At 35.9% G+C, this 13027-nt stretch overlaps 1 protein-coding gene across 1 annotated transcript in view; it reads left to right on the top strand.

Annotated features, from left to right (window-relative positions):
- LOC123536011 (uncharacterized) overlaps window positions 1-13027 on the top strand; it is an 82946-nt gene that overhangs the window by 40143 nt on the left and 29776 nt on the right. Inside the window, exons 30-43 of the mRNA XM_053528651.1 lie at window positions 513-783; window positions 1017-1144; window positions 2145-2245; window positions 2924-3049; window positions 4646-4830; window positions 5166-5335; window positions 5585-5832; window positions 6938-7057; window positions 7627-7838; window positions 9240-9399; window positions 9891-10060; window positions 10746-10908; window positions 11531-11841; window positions 12020-12268. Of these exons, the coding sequence (XP_053384626.1) occupies window positions 513-783; window positions 1017-1144; window positions 2145-2245; window positions 2924-3049; window positions 4646-4830; window positions 5166-5335; window positions 5585-5832; window positions 6938-7057; window positions 7627-7838; window positions 9240-9399; window positions 9891-10060; window positions 10746-10908; window positions 11531-11841; window positions 12020-12268 (2614 nt within the window). The remainder of the gene's footprint in view (window positions 1-512; window positions 784-1016; window positions 1145-2144; window positions 2246-2923; window positions 3050-4645; window positions 4831-5165; window positions 5336-5584; window positions 5833-6937; window positions 7058-7626; window positions 7839-9239; window positions 9400-9890; window positions 10061-10745; window positions 10909-11530; window positions 11842-12019; window positions 12269-13027) is intronic.

Raw genomic sequence — 13027 nt, 5'->3', positions numbered from 1 at the left:
AGTACATACCATAAGTGTTTGTGCGAGCTGTTACATTTTAACAGTACATACCATAAGTGTTTGTGCGAGCTGTTACATTTTAACAGTACATACCATAAGATGTTGGTAAGAGTTGTTGCATTATAACAGTACATACCATAACTTTGGGTAAGACTCGCTGCATTGTAACAGTACATAGCATAACTGTGGGTAAGTCATGTTGTATTGTATCAGCGCATTCCATAATTTTTGGTAAGTTGTTTTTTGTTGTTGTTTTTTTTTTTTTGCATTGTAACAGCACATACCGTAACATTGTGGTAAGAAGAGTGGGATTGTAGCAGTAAATACTATAATTTTAGTTACCTTAACTTTATGTTTGTTCTAACTGAATTGTAACAGGGCATACCATAATTGTGGTTGAGATTTGTTGCATTGTAACACCGCTTGCCATAAATTAGGGAAAGACCTGTTAATTTGCCATTGTAAAAGCGTATATGATACCATTTTTGAATCTGTTGTTATTCGTACTTCAGTTTTACAACAGCGATTCGATCAGGCATAAAATTCGCCGGGACCGAACAAATCACACTAGGTGGAGGGGAGGCAATATGGTTGTTCATAAACAAGATCAGTTTGATTGACTATGTTTCAACAGGAGCTTCGAGCAAGGAATGCTTTTACGTAGATCTATCACCGGCTCTCACTGTGGGCGGTGGGTTAGTTGTTCCGCAGCAAGGTACAATATCCGGCGGTGCTTGCACTGGTTTGACGGCGATGTCCACAAATGTCACATTGGATCTAGAGGTTAGCATATTATTGAAACAATGGTCTCCAAAAGAATTTCACAATAATGTTGGGTATGTTAAAACATTTTGTGTTAGTCATTCAAAACCTAGTAGATCTATTTAACTATTCAATACCTTTTATACTTTTTTGTTAAACACGAAATCATATGTACAGCTATTTTCTTGAGTTATTTCAATAAGCATTAAGCTATCTTCTCTGATCACAATAAAATGATGAACAACTACTTGCAGGTAGATGAGATATACAACTTTGATTTATTTCTGGCCGAGACAAAGAGGTGTACATCTGAATTTTTGTTTCAAGTTGAAGGTACTGCCTTCAGTCAGAATCCTACAACCGAGCTTCCACTCGATTACAGGTAAATATTCCTCACACATGAGTTTAAGTATCTGAAAGTGTCATACTGTCGATATTTATATTTTTCGCATAAACAACATTCACACCTACCCTGTCTTTCCTACCACCGACTACAGGTACATAGTACACACGTATAAATAACACCGTTCGTCTACCAAGTATCTGCTTGATAACTTGTATATGAGCCGTGCCATGAGAAAACCAACAAAGTGGGTTTGCGACCAGCATGGATCCAGACCAGCCTGCGCATCCGCGCCGTCTGGTCAGGATCCATGCTGTTCGCTAACAGTTTCTCCAATTCCAATAGGCTTTAAAAGCGAACAGCATGGATCCTGACCAGACTGTGCGGATGCGCAGGCTGGTCTGGATCCATGCTGGTCGCAAACCCACTATGTTGGTTTTCTCATGGCGCGGCTCATATAGTCCTCTCAAATTTCAATGCTCTACAACTGAGCTTCCATTCGTTAATAGGTATTTATTCCACACATTCAAAATGAACATTCCTGACTAAAGCTCTATTTTGATAACATGTACATAGTACTCACAGTACACTCCTGTTCCATTCATTTACAGGTATATAGTCCACGCAAACAATTTATACTGTCTCATTTGATGTTAAACAGGTTATATCATTCACATATACAAATTGCACAGTGAGTATCTCTCCTTCCAATAAACTTCCATTTGATTACAGGGCTGTAGTCCAAACATGCAAATTGCATTGGATTTCCTGCAACCAAGGTTCCTCATTAACATGCTGAATATGAAACAAAATTACGATGCTTATAATTTTTGGAAAGAAGAAATAGTCAATTTTCTTAATTTGCAATTTTAGTTTATTTATTTGTTCAGTTTTCACTTCCAACATTCTTGTAAATTACAAAAAAACAACAACAAAAAACAAAACACAATGGAGGTTTTTGCAGTATTTCTAACTGAATTCAAGTGTTATTTTCTCTTTCACATATCTTAATAAAACATACGTTCATGTTTCTTTCCAGCGCAACAATAGCAGAAGATTTTTATGTGGATGATATTGTAACTACTGTGTATTTGAGCGATGCATTTTCAGTAGGACCATACAAGATAACGTTGTATGCAGGTACTTTCCTGACTGTTGTCATGCATCAAAACAACATTTTGCATTTATGTTAATAATGTAATATTTCATGACGCCCTTCGTTTAGATAACCAGGTTTCTACAATGTTGCAACAAAGTTTCACAAAATTGTTCTGTTATATAGCATTTTGATTCAAATATTTCTTTGATGTAATTGGCTATATGAAAAAGGAAAGCCCTTTCCTGGCACAAGTACGCCAAATATAGTAGGTTCGACGTTACCATGTTTTAACAGTTTTAATACAAGCAGAAATGCTCTTAAGAGCTAGTAGGAATCTAGTTAATTAGTCTGCGCGCCTAATAATAGATACATTATTTGTGCACTACGTGTAACACATACCTTTCAGTTATATCTGATATCTAATAATGAAATACTAGATCAACTTTTTTCACGGCACCTGTATGGCGCCAAATTATATACATTGTGTACTGACGTTACGTTGTTTTAATGAAATGCGCATGGATTTTCCATGTACAATATTGTTCTGAAATGCAAGTACATGTGTAGACATTGTTCTAAATTCAAGGGTATGCTTAATTCTGATATATTACCCATCATTGAATTTTTCTTTATGTACTTGATATTGTTATCAGATATCATTTTCACACACAGATAATGTTAAACTTACTTTAAATATTTAACAATCTATTTGACTTCAGGAAATGAAAATCGGTTGTTTGAGTTCAAAGAAGATACTGCGGCCAATCAATTCACTGCACCATCTGCCGTCTCACCAAACTTTACGACAATAGTCGACACTGACGGAAATACTGTTAACTTTGTTGGTGGGTAAAACTGTAGCATGTAAATATGAGACGCGCCACGTGAAAACCAGCATAGTGGCTTTGCGACCAGCATGGATACAGACCAGGCTGCGCATCCGCGCAGTCTGGTTAGGATCCATGCTGTTTGATTTCAAAGCCTATTGCAATTAGAGAAACCGTTAGTAAACAGCATGGATCCTGAGCAGACTACGCGGATGCGCAGGCTGGTCTGGATCCATGCTGGTCGGAAAGCCACTATGTTGGCTTTCCCATGGCGCGGCTAATATACTAAAGGTAAAATCTATCCTTCTAAAATTCAAATGAGGTCAGTTTGCTATCTTGTTGATTTTCAAATAAGTTTTTGAATTTTGTATGTAGGAGTGCACAGTATTAAAACTGCATTTCAAATACAATCCATTTTTTGAATATGACAATAGGATTTCGAACCCGAAAATGATCCATTTAAATAATGCAAATTATCGTGCAATTATTGTGAATTTACTTTTAAGAACTTACAGAAAATAGATTAAAAATAGCAAACTCTTAACAGCATTTACTTGTAAACATGAGAAATGTTTTTGCTATTCAAATGTTACCGACGATCACATCACTTAAAAAGTGTGTAAGCATTTAAGCTAACCTGATCACAACATGATCGGTTGCTCTGAATCTGTAGTGTAAAGATAGGCCCTAAAATTTTCAATGATAGAATTACATTAAATAAAGTCTAGAAATTAATTTCCAAGTCCTTGAAATAACCAAAAATGATTTCACAAATGTGAAGTTTATAATAGTTTTGTTAATATCAATAACAGAAGTTTTAATTTTTAATTTAAAGTTGTGATCCACAAAGAATGACAACTCTTGCCTTGGGCTAGTACTTATAAGTAGAGATCTATTAGTTTACTTCCCTTGCAATTACACAATTGAGTGGAAAATGAAAACTGTGTAAGACACAATATCATACTTTTTTTGCACAACAAAATCATTAAGGATTTATTCATTTGTGTTTGATTTACCCCTCAAGACATGGTTCCTATGATTCTGTCAACTTACATATGGTAAAAAATTAACTTTTAACAAGCCAATAATAAAACGAATTCCCATTAGGTAAATAATAGTGCAGATAATACAGTTTTTCTTGTATCAAAATGTCACAATAGATCCACTTTTGTAATACAGAACGCCTGGTAGGATTAGTAAAGGTGCAATTATATTGATCTCTATTTCCTATGCCTATGTAGTGTGTCGTCTTGATTTTAACACTCTGGACACTTGAACAGTCTTCGTGAAACTGACACAGAATGTTTACGATTCATTTAAGGTAACTGTTACAATTCAATCTACTTCAACTACAGGAGAGTTGTGGTCATTTAGTTGAAGTAGTCATAGTGATATTAAAGGCTACAGTTGTTGAGCAGACTGTCTCCATATATTTACACGGAATACATACGGTAACAAGAACTGTCATATTTGTTGTGATGGGTAAAATTGCCCCATGTAACACCAGAGTTACTTCTGGTGTGATCAAAATTTCTGTATTTACTTTTTTTAACATTGTTAAAACGTAAAACACATTAGAATTTTGTCAATGTATTTGATCTCCTGAATATACAGAATGCACCAGCGTGTTTACTCCAACTTGGACGAGCAATACCGCAAGCGAAACGTTCATTATGTCTACTTCCACATCTTTGCTTACCTTGAAAGATGTCCTTGACTACGAAACTACACAGTTGTACTACTTTCTTCTTACTGTAGAAGATCAGGGTCTTAACATCACTGGATCCATAGCAATAAGGGTAGGTCTTGGTTCTGTAAATACCACATTTATCCCATCTGTTATATACATAGGAAAGGACCAAGAGGAATGAGCACACCTTTACCTTATATATCAAGTACTCGTGAACTTTAATTTGAGATGATTTTGGGGGAGGGGGGATTAGCTAATTATGATACTATCGTATTTAACTGCAAGTGCAAATGGAATTGCAGGTGTCGTTAGAAGGCAAATATAAATCTGAAAACCCGAAACATGACAGGAATTAGTGCAATAACCAGATAATATGATTTCAATTTTGCAAAATATTAAGCTGCATGTTCCAAGTAAATGAAAAAGGATTGTTTTTCATTTTAGGTAAATATAGAGGATGCCAATGATAATTGTCCAATTCTAACACCAACAAGTGCTTCAATGACACCTCTACCTGTGTTAGTTGATGAACCGCTCATGTATTTTGCCGCGAGTGATACCGATAGTGGCGACAACAGTGATGTCAGATATATCGTGTCAGAAGTAATACCAGAGTAAGATATTGCTGTGATATTTGATACCAGAGTAAGATATCAATTTGATATTAGATAACAGAGTAAGATATTAATGTGATATTTGATACCAGAGTAAGATATTAATGTGATATTAGATACCAGAGTAAGATATTACTGTCATAATAGATACCAGAGTAAGATATTACTGTCAGTTTGTACTGCATTCACTAAAAAATAATAAGATCGGGTAAAGTTTATGTCATTATATCATACAATATACCTTTTCAGTCCACCTGTTGATTACTACAACACGATGTGGAATGACGTTTATCTCAACTATACAACGTTACAGTTTAACGTTATTGCCATTGATAACGGAACGGTTCCACACGGTGATAAAGCGTCCGTTAATATAACAGTTAGTAACACGTGCGTAATGGATGTTCTGTTTAGAGATATTAGACACGTGTTTGCAGTTAACAAGTCTACTGGAGGAATGACCTTTCGAATACCCAAATATTATGTAGTTGATTTCCGTGAGTACCTTGCAAAGTCTTATAAAAAGATTTGTTTGGTTAAGGAAGTGAAGTATTGTTTTGGTGTTTACTATGATTTATAAATAGTACTGTTAAGTATTAAGTGTATTGCCGAATTGAGCAAAATAAAGTTATTCAAAACTTTATTCTTAAACTACATCTGTTCAAGGCGAAATATACAGCTGCATGTTGTAATGTACTAACCCATTACAACCCCGCATTTCTCACTAAAGGCATGAAGGTAGTAATTCGCCGGATATGCTTCCGCGGTCCACTCAAATGTAGTACATATCAGTATATAATGCAATTTTCCTGCCTAGTAAAGGCCATTTTTAGACAATCAGTCGAATGGAATCATAATAACACATATACGAATTTCGGCTTCATATATTTTTTGTTAACCGCAATATATTTAACACTCCGACGAAAGAAAATAGTTCTAAAATGGTAGCACATACAACAAGTGAAATTACCCCGCTTCACTGCGCGCTTTAATTGAATGCAGACGATTAGTGTAGTATAATTACGAGCAGACGATGTGCCCGCTGACCAATAAACTAAGCACGCTTTATATAAGAGACATTGTTCTTATAGCTTGATGACGTATTTTCAATTGAAGATCTAAGATCAATGAAATTCACTTCAAATATCTCTTCAAATTTGGAGATCAAAGTATTTTATCTGCGTATGTCATAATTTGTATGTTGCAAATGTACTGATTTGCAGTTTTTATGTTGTAAATGTTGTTATGCGATAGTATTTTGTAAATGTAGGTAAGACATTATATGCTGTTGTTTCATATTTTAATGTTGTAAATGTAAGATAATGTTAGTTTAAATGTTGTTCATATGTGTTTTCATGGTTTTTATGTTATATATAACCTAATTTAAAGTTTTTATGTTGCAAGTGCACCTAATGAAACCGTCCTAGTTTGTATATTATGGATGTACCTCTATAATAGTCTGTATATTGTGAAGGATGTATCTATATGGTAGTTTGTATATTGTGAGTGTGCCTAAATAATAGTGGATATATTGTGAATGTGCCAATGTAATAGTGGATTTATTGCCTATATTAGAGCTTGTGTGTTAATATGATATTTCAGTATGCTCGGATGATATTGGACTTACAACTGGTATTGTGTTTGACCATATGATGTCAGCATCATCCTCATTGCATTCCCAGCTTACAGGACCCGGGCGAGCCAGAGTCAATGATACTGCAAGTAAGTCGAAAAGATAGCTCTGGGTGAACCAAAGTCAATGATACACCAAGTAAGTCTCAAAAATAGCTCAAGGCGATCCACAGTCAATGATACATCAAGTAAGTCTTAATGATAGCTCTGGGTGAATCAAAGTCAATAACACAGCAAGTTAGTCTAAATGATTGCTCAGGTCGAGCCAAATTCAATGAAACAGCAAGTAAGTCTCAAAGATAGGTCAGGGCGAGCCAAAGCAATGATACAGTAAGTTAGTCTCTAAGTTAGCTCAGGGCGAGCCAAAGTCAATGATACAGCAATTTAGTTTCAATTATAGCTAAGGGCAAGCCAGAGTAAATGATACAGCAAGTAAGTCTCAATGCTAGCTCAGGGTTGAGCCAAAATCAATGATACAGCAAGTAAGTCTCAGAAGTAGATCAGGGCGAGCAAAATGCAATGATACAGCAAGTAAGTCCCAATTATAGCTAAAGGCGAGCCAGGGTCAGTGTTAAAGCAAGAAAGTCTCAATTCCATATCAGTTTTATTCCATATTGATTAGTGTAAATTCATTCATGCTATTGTTGTTGTTTTTTTAGACGTATTCAGCGGACTGTCTGGTGGTTGGGTAGCCGGCACTGTAGATACAAATCAGTATATAGAAGTTGATATGAGTTTACCCTACAAGTTCACAAAGGTTCATATTCAAGGTCGTGAGGATGCTGATGAATGGGTTACATCATTCAAAATATTATACTATAATAACTCTACAGCGGCATGGGATGAATACACCCACACAAACGGCCAAAATGTAATTAAGAACTTATGATCTGACATCTAATATGGATACAAAGTGTCAAAGTTATTAAAAAATAAATTTTGAGGTTCTTTTAACCAAGCCTGTTTGTTACTGGTATTGTGATAGCCTTCACCGTCCATCCACCATTTTTGTATCAACACTTTAGACACTTCTTCTTAAATCTTGAATAATGCCTATTTCTTTAAGTATTCTTGCTACTTACGCAGTGTATATTGCTACAAGATCATTGTACCTCTGGTTAGCTCACCTGAGCAAAAGGCGTGCTCTTGGTGAGCTTTTGGGACCGCTCAATGTCCGTCGTACGTCCGTCAGCATTGTCTAAAATCTTCTTTAAAACCAATGGGCAGATTTACATCAAACTTCACAAAAATGATCCTTGGATGGTCACTTTTCAAAGTTATTCAAAGAATTTAATTTCGTGCTGAACTCAGGTTGTCATTGCAATCAAAAAGGAAATCTTTAAAGAATCTTCTTGTCCTGTACCACAAGACATAGAGCCTTGATATTTGGCGTGTTACTTTCTCTAATGGTTCTCTATAAAGTTTAATCAAATTGTGTCCCTTGAATGAAAAGAGGCCCCGCACGGTGGTCACAAGTTTTATATTGACTTATTAGATTTTTTAAAAATCTTCTTGTCTAGATTCTAGAACCACAAGACTTAGGCCATTGATATTTGGTATGTAGCATTGCTTTGTGGTTCTCTGCCAAATTTTCTATAACTATTGCCTTAGGGTGAAAAGAAGCCATACCGCAGGGTCTAAAGTTTTACATAGACTAATATAAGAAAAATCTTTGATAATATTCTTGCCTAAAACTGAAAGGCAAAGCTTTTGATATTTGGTATGTTGCCTTACTAGTGTGGTCTAGTAAAATTGTTCAAATTATGCCCATTGGGTGGAAAAAAGTCCCTGTCCTGGGGGTCCCAAATTTAACATAGACATAAAAAGGTAAAAATATAAAAATCCTTTTATCTTAAAGTTCAAGGCCTAGGCCTTAGATATTTTGTTTGTTGCTTGCCTAGTGTATCTGTAACAACGAATAAATACTTCAAAAATTATCAGGTAATATTTCCTAGACTGTTTAGTTATAATTACCTGATGACCCAAATTCATCTCTGACTGTGACCTTGACCTACTGATCTACTTTCTTGTTTTTTAGATACAGTGTTGAAACTTGGTCGACATGTACAGTTTTGCACACCGATCTTAAATCTGACTTTCATTGACCATGAATGTGACCTACTGACCTACTTTCTAATATTGAAGCATGTGTTAACCATTTTAAACATGCCGCTCATATTACTCAGGTGAAAGATTCAGGGTCATTATGACCATCTTGCTTTAGATTATTTTCTTTATTGTGAGAAAGAATATTTTGTTGTCTGTCACTCAGGTGTTTGTGGGTGTAGCAGATAGAAACACAATAACCCGGTTGGACTTAGATCCTGCAATACTGAGTACAAAGATTCGAATAAATCCACAGACATGGGCTGGAGGAAACATTTCACTGAGACTGGAGTTATCTGGCTGCGAGCAAGCAGAACAGCTGTACTGTAAGATGAATATAAAACAGTGTATTCTAAATGCGAAATTACGATAATATGGAAATACGATGAGTTTGCGAGATGAAACTAAACAAAAAGATAAATACAAGATAAGATGTGATATAAATTAACATTATTTACTCGCGTTTTTGCATCGTAGTACCGGTTTATGTTTCTCGACCCAATGGAAGAATCATGATATCGCAAGTCATCATAGATATTGAGGTCATTATAAACTCACGTACAACTTTCAATAAATATATATATCTGATGCAGTTCTGAACATAAATTTATGATGTTCATCTGAAAAATGATAAAATATGACCGCTGCACATGCACAGTCATGGCCCTATGGTGAACATTTTGCTGCTATCAATTATGGTTATTTCTGTTTAAGCAATTGCTGGATAAAGCCAAGTGTTTAAATTAAGAGATGCTGGATATTTTATGTTTTCACTTTAGTCAATATACTGCGATATCTGTTTACTTTTATTATCCAGACGATGTTAGCTGTCTTCGATGTGAAGCCACATATTACTGTGAAGGCGATGGAAACCAAAAGCCGTGTGGTAGGTGTGATCCTTACGAACCATCATCTACTTGTGGTCGCAATCCCGTGGAACATTCATTTGGACATGCCTCAGAATGCTCCGCTTGCCCGGATGGTTGGGTAAGTTCAGAGCCCTACTATTTACATTATTTGTTTAAATTTATTTATTTATTTTGTTGGGTTTAACGTCGCACCGACACAATTTTAGGTCATATGGCGACTTTCCAGCTTTAATGGTGGAGGAAGACCCCAGGTGCCCCTCCGTGCACTATTTCAACACGAGCGGGCACCTGGGTAGAACCACCGACCTTCCGTAAGCCAGCTGGATGGCTTCCTCACGTGAAGAATTCTACGCCCCAAATGAGGTTTCGAACCCACATCGATGAGGGGCAAATGGTTTGAAGTCAACGACTCTAACCACTCGGCCACGGAGGCCCCTATTTGTTTAAAAGGGCATGTACTACTACAGAATTGAAGGAGCAACTTCCTTTTATTTGGTAACTATACGTTTTGTTTCGATAAGTTTGTAGTAAAACCGGATGGTAAGGCCTCATTGTTAAAAATCTTTTAGAGTCACATTTCTCATTAACCGCTTCAATGATATTCGCTTTATTAGAGGTATTCTTAAATGGACATCCTTCAAGTGTGTTCAGATGACAATTGGGTACGGATGTTAGAACTAGGAAATACTGGAGAGTAAAACTGAGATTGAAGTGTGTGACTGTTTTTGTGAACCAAGAACATAAAAAATTATATCATTTATTAAGAAATGATATTGTGATATTCGATTCCGCTTTTGAAACAGATCTGTAAAGATGGATACGCCACACCGTGTGAAGAATTCTACTACGTTGAATGTAACTCAACTTGGTGCCCAGACAACTGCACCCAGTGCCAACTTGGTTATGCATGCCTTGATGGACGGAGAACACAGTGCCGACCTGGTTATTATTCAGACGGATTCATGAGTAGGTTTTTAAAAACTTTCAAATGTATATTCTTATCTTGACTTTAAACTGTGGATGTTAAAAATATAAAAAATTTCTTCGTATGAGCTAATCAAGTTCGAAACTCGATCCTTCCTCTTTTCACAAATGCGAGCAGATAAGTACCAAGTGATTCTACCTTCTTCACTGAAAAGTATTTAATGATAATGAAAATAATTATGGTAATAATAGTAATAATAATATCTTATAGAAGGTAACACATAAAGATATAGAACAGTACGAAGTACAGATAATCGTGACATCTTAATTTTAAATGTGACCTTCTGAACAACAACAACCAAATACAATTTATACTATCACATACACTAACTAAAATCGCATTCATTCATAGACAAATACCCTTAACATAGATATTGCCTGTAAGTATTCATTTAAACAATTTCCATTTAGACAATTATTTAGTGACATAATATATACATGCATATCTGTATTATAATGGCATAGTTATAATTCAGGTGATGTAAACAAAGAGATCGCGCTGTCAAACGCAGATCGGCCGGCATTTTTTATTTGTTGTGTTTACATAGATTCTGTGTATATTGTAGCTTCTTTTCTTAATGGTGTTTTACTATTTCATCCTTAGAACACTGCTCTGCCTGTGACCCCGGTACCTATCAAAACCAGTCTGCATCCAGTTCATGTGTTTCTTGCCCTGCCGGACACTATAGTGGTATTGGCATGGCAGCATGCGAAATATGCGAACCTGAAGAGTATTCATTAAACGACGGAACTGATTGTTTAGCTTGCGCAGACGCAGTAGAGTGTCCTTGTATGACTTGGGATAAATGCTTCAATGGTGCTGGATGTTACAATACTGGAAGTGGAACTTACCAGTGTAAACCGTGTCCTGATGGCTATAAAGTTTCCGGTACCTCTTGTTCCGATATAGATGAGGTAACCTGATTTCAGCTTTTATATCAATCTATAATGTTATATAAATTTTGTTTCCTGAATTTATTTTCACCAGTTAAGCCTTTTCAGTAATGTCAAAATAAATCGTAATGCCAATCTATTTTTGTAAATAATATTTTTTTTGTAATATCCTTATAATTTTCTTATTTTACATAACTAGTGTGCTGACAACAACCCGTGCTTCAATTCAAGATGTGTCAACACGGTACCAGGTTTTCAGTGTCTAGAGTGTCCTGAAGGGTACTCCGGCACATTTGAGGACGCCTATGCCTGGGGTGTACACCAGAGGGTATTTGTTTGGATGAATTCAATGTATGACAACACGTCATACCAAACTTGTAACGACATTGACGAGTGTGCAGTAAATAATGGAGGTTGTGACTACAGAATGCCGTGTGTTAATACAGTGGTATGTATTGACACTAGAGACGCGGGTGATATTTCTTGTGGTACTATGTTGCATGTATTATTCCATCATACCGACGTCTGTTATATGTAGATAAAAAAATATCGTTTTTGTTTTGTCCCGATATAAAGCGATTTAACTGTCAGTCTCTCCATACGTCCACTGCGAAATTTTATCGTTTTACCTACAATCCACAATAATGGCCCTAATTAGCGCACGAAATATATAAACAAGTTGAATACGCCGCTAAAATTCTGTTGGAGTGATCAAACAAAATCTGCTGATGACGTGTGGCTGCACAAGAAAAGGAAAGGTTTCATGCTTGCACACCAAATTGAAACATGTTAAGGCTAAGCCATGTGACGGGTGCATGATGGACTTGCTTATATATATTACTTCATATTATATCATATGTTTTATGGGATATCAAATTCTGTCCTAATGCTATCGCAGTGCATCGCATCCCGTGGTGTAAATACCCCGCAATCGATGGCGTTGTGTCACGTGACAAAATTTTCCTTGATATGCCAGAACCGTTGATGTCATTCCATTCTTTCAAATTACATTTATTCGTTTTAAATGTCAGAATGATGCATCATTTTTCTATGCAGTTTTATTTTTAATCTTTAACGTTTTTTCCTGAAACATAAAAGTGTAGACTGCGGGCGCTATGAAATAGTGCGGGACCTCATTATTAGCGCGTATAAACTGATTATTTCACAAAATCAACTATGTATAGAATATTAAGTTATGTCTTTTAAA

This window comes from Mercenaria mercenaria, chromosome 17 (genome assembly GCF_021730395.1).
Source record: "Mercenaria mercenaria strain notata chromosome 17, MADL_Memer_1, whole genome shotgun sequence".
Lineage (NCBI taxonomy): Eukaryota > Metazoa > Mollusca > Bivalvia > Venerida > Veneridae > Mercenaria > Mercenaria mercenaria.
This window is presented reverse-complemented; position numbering and strand designations above follow the sequence as displayed.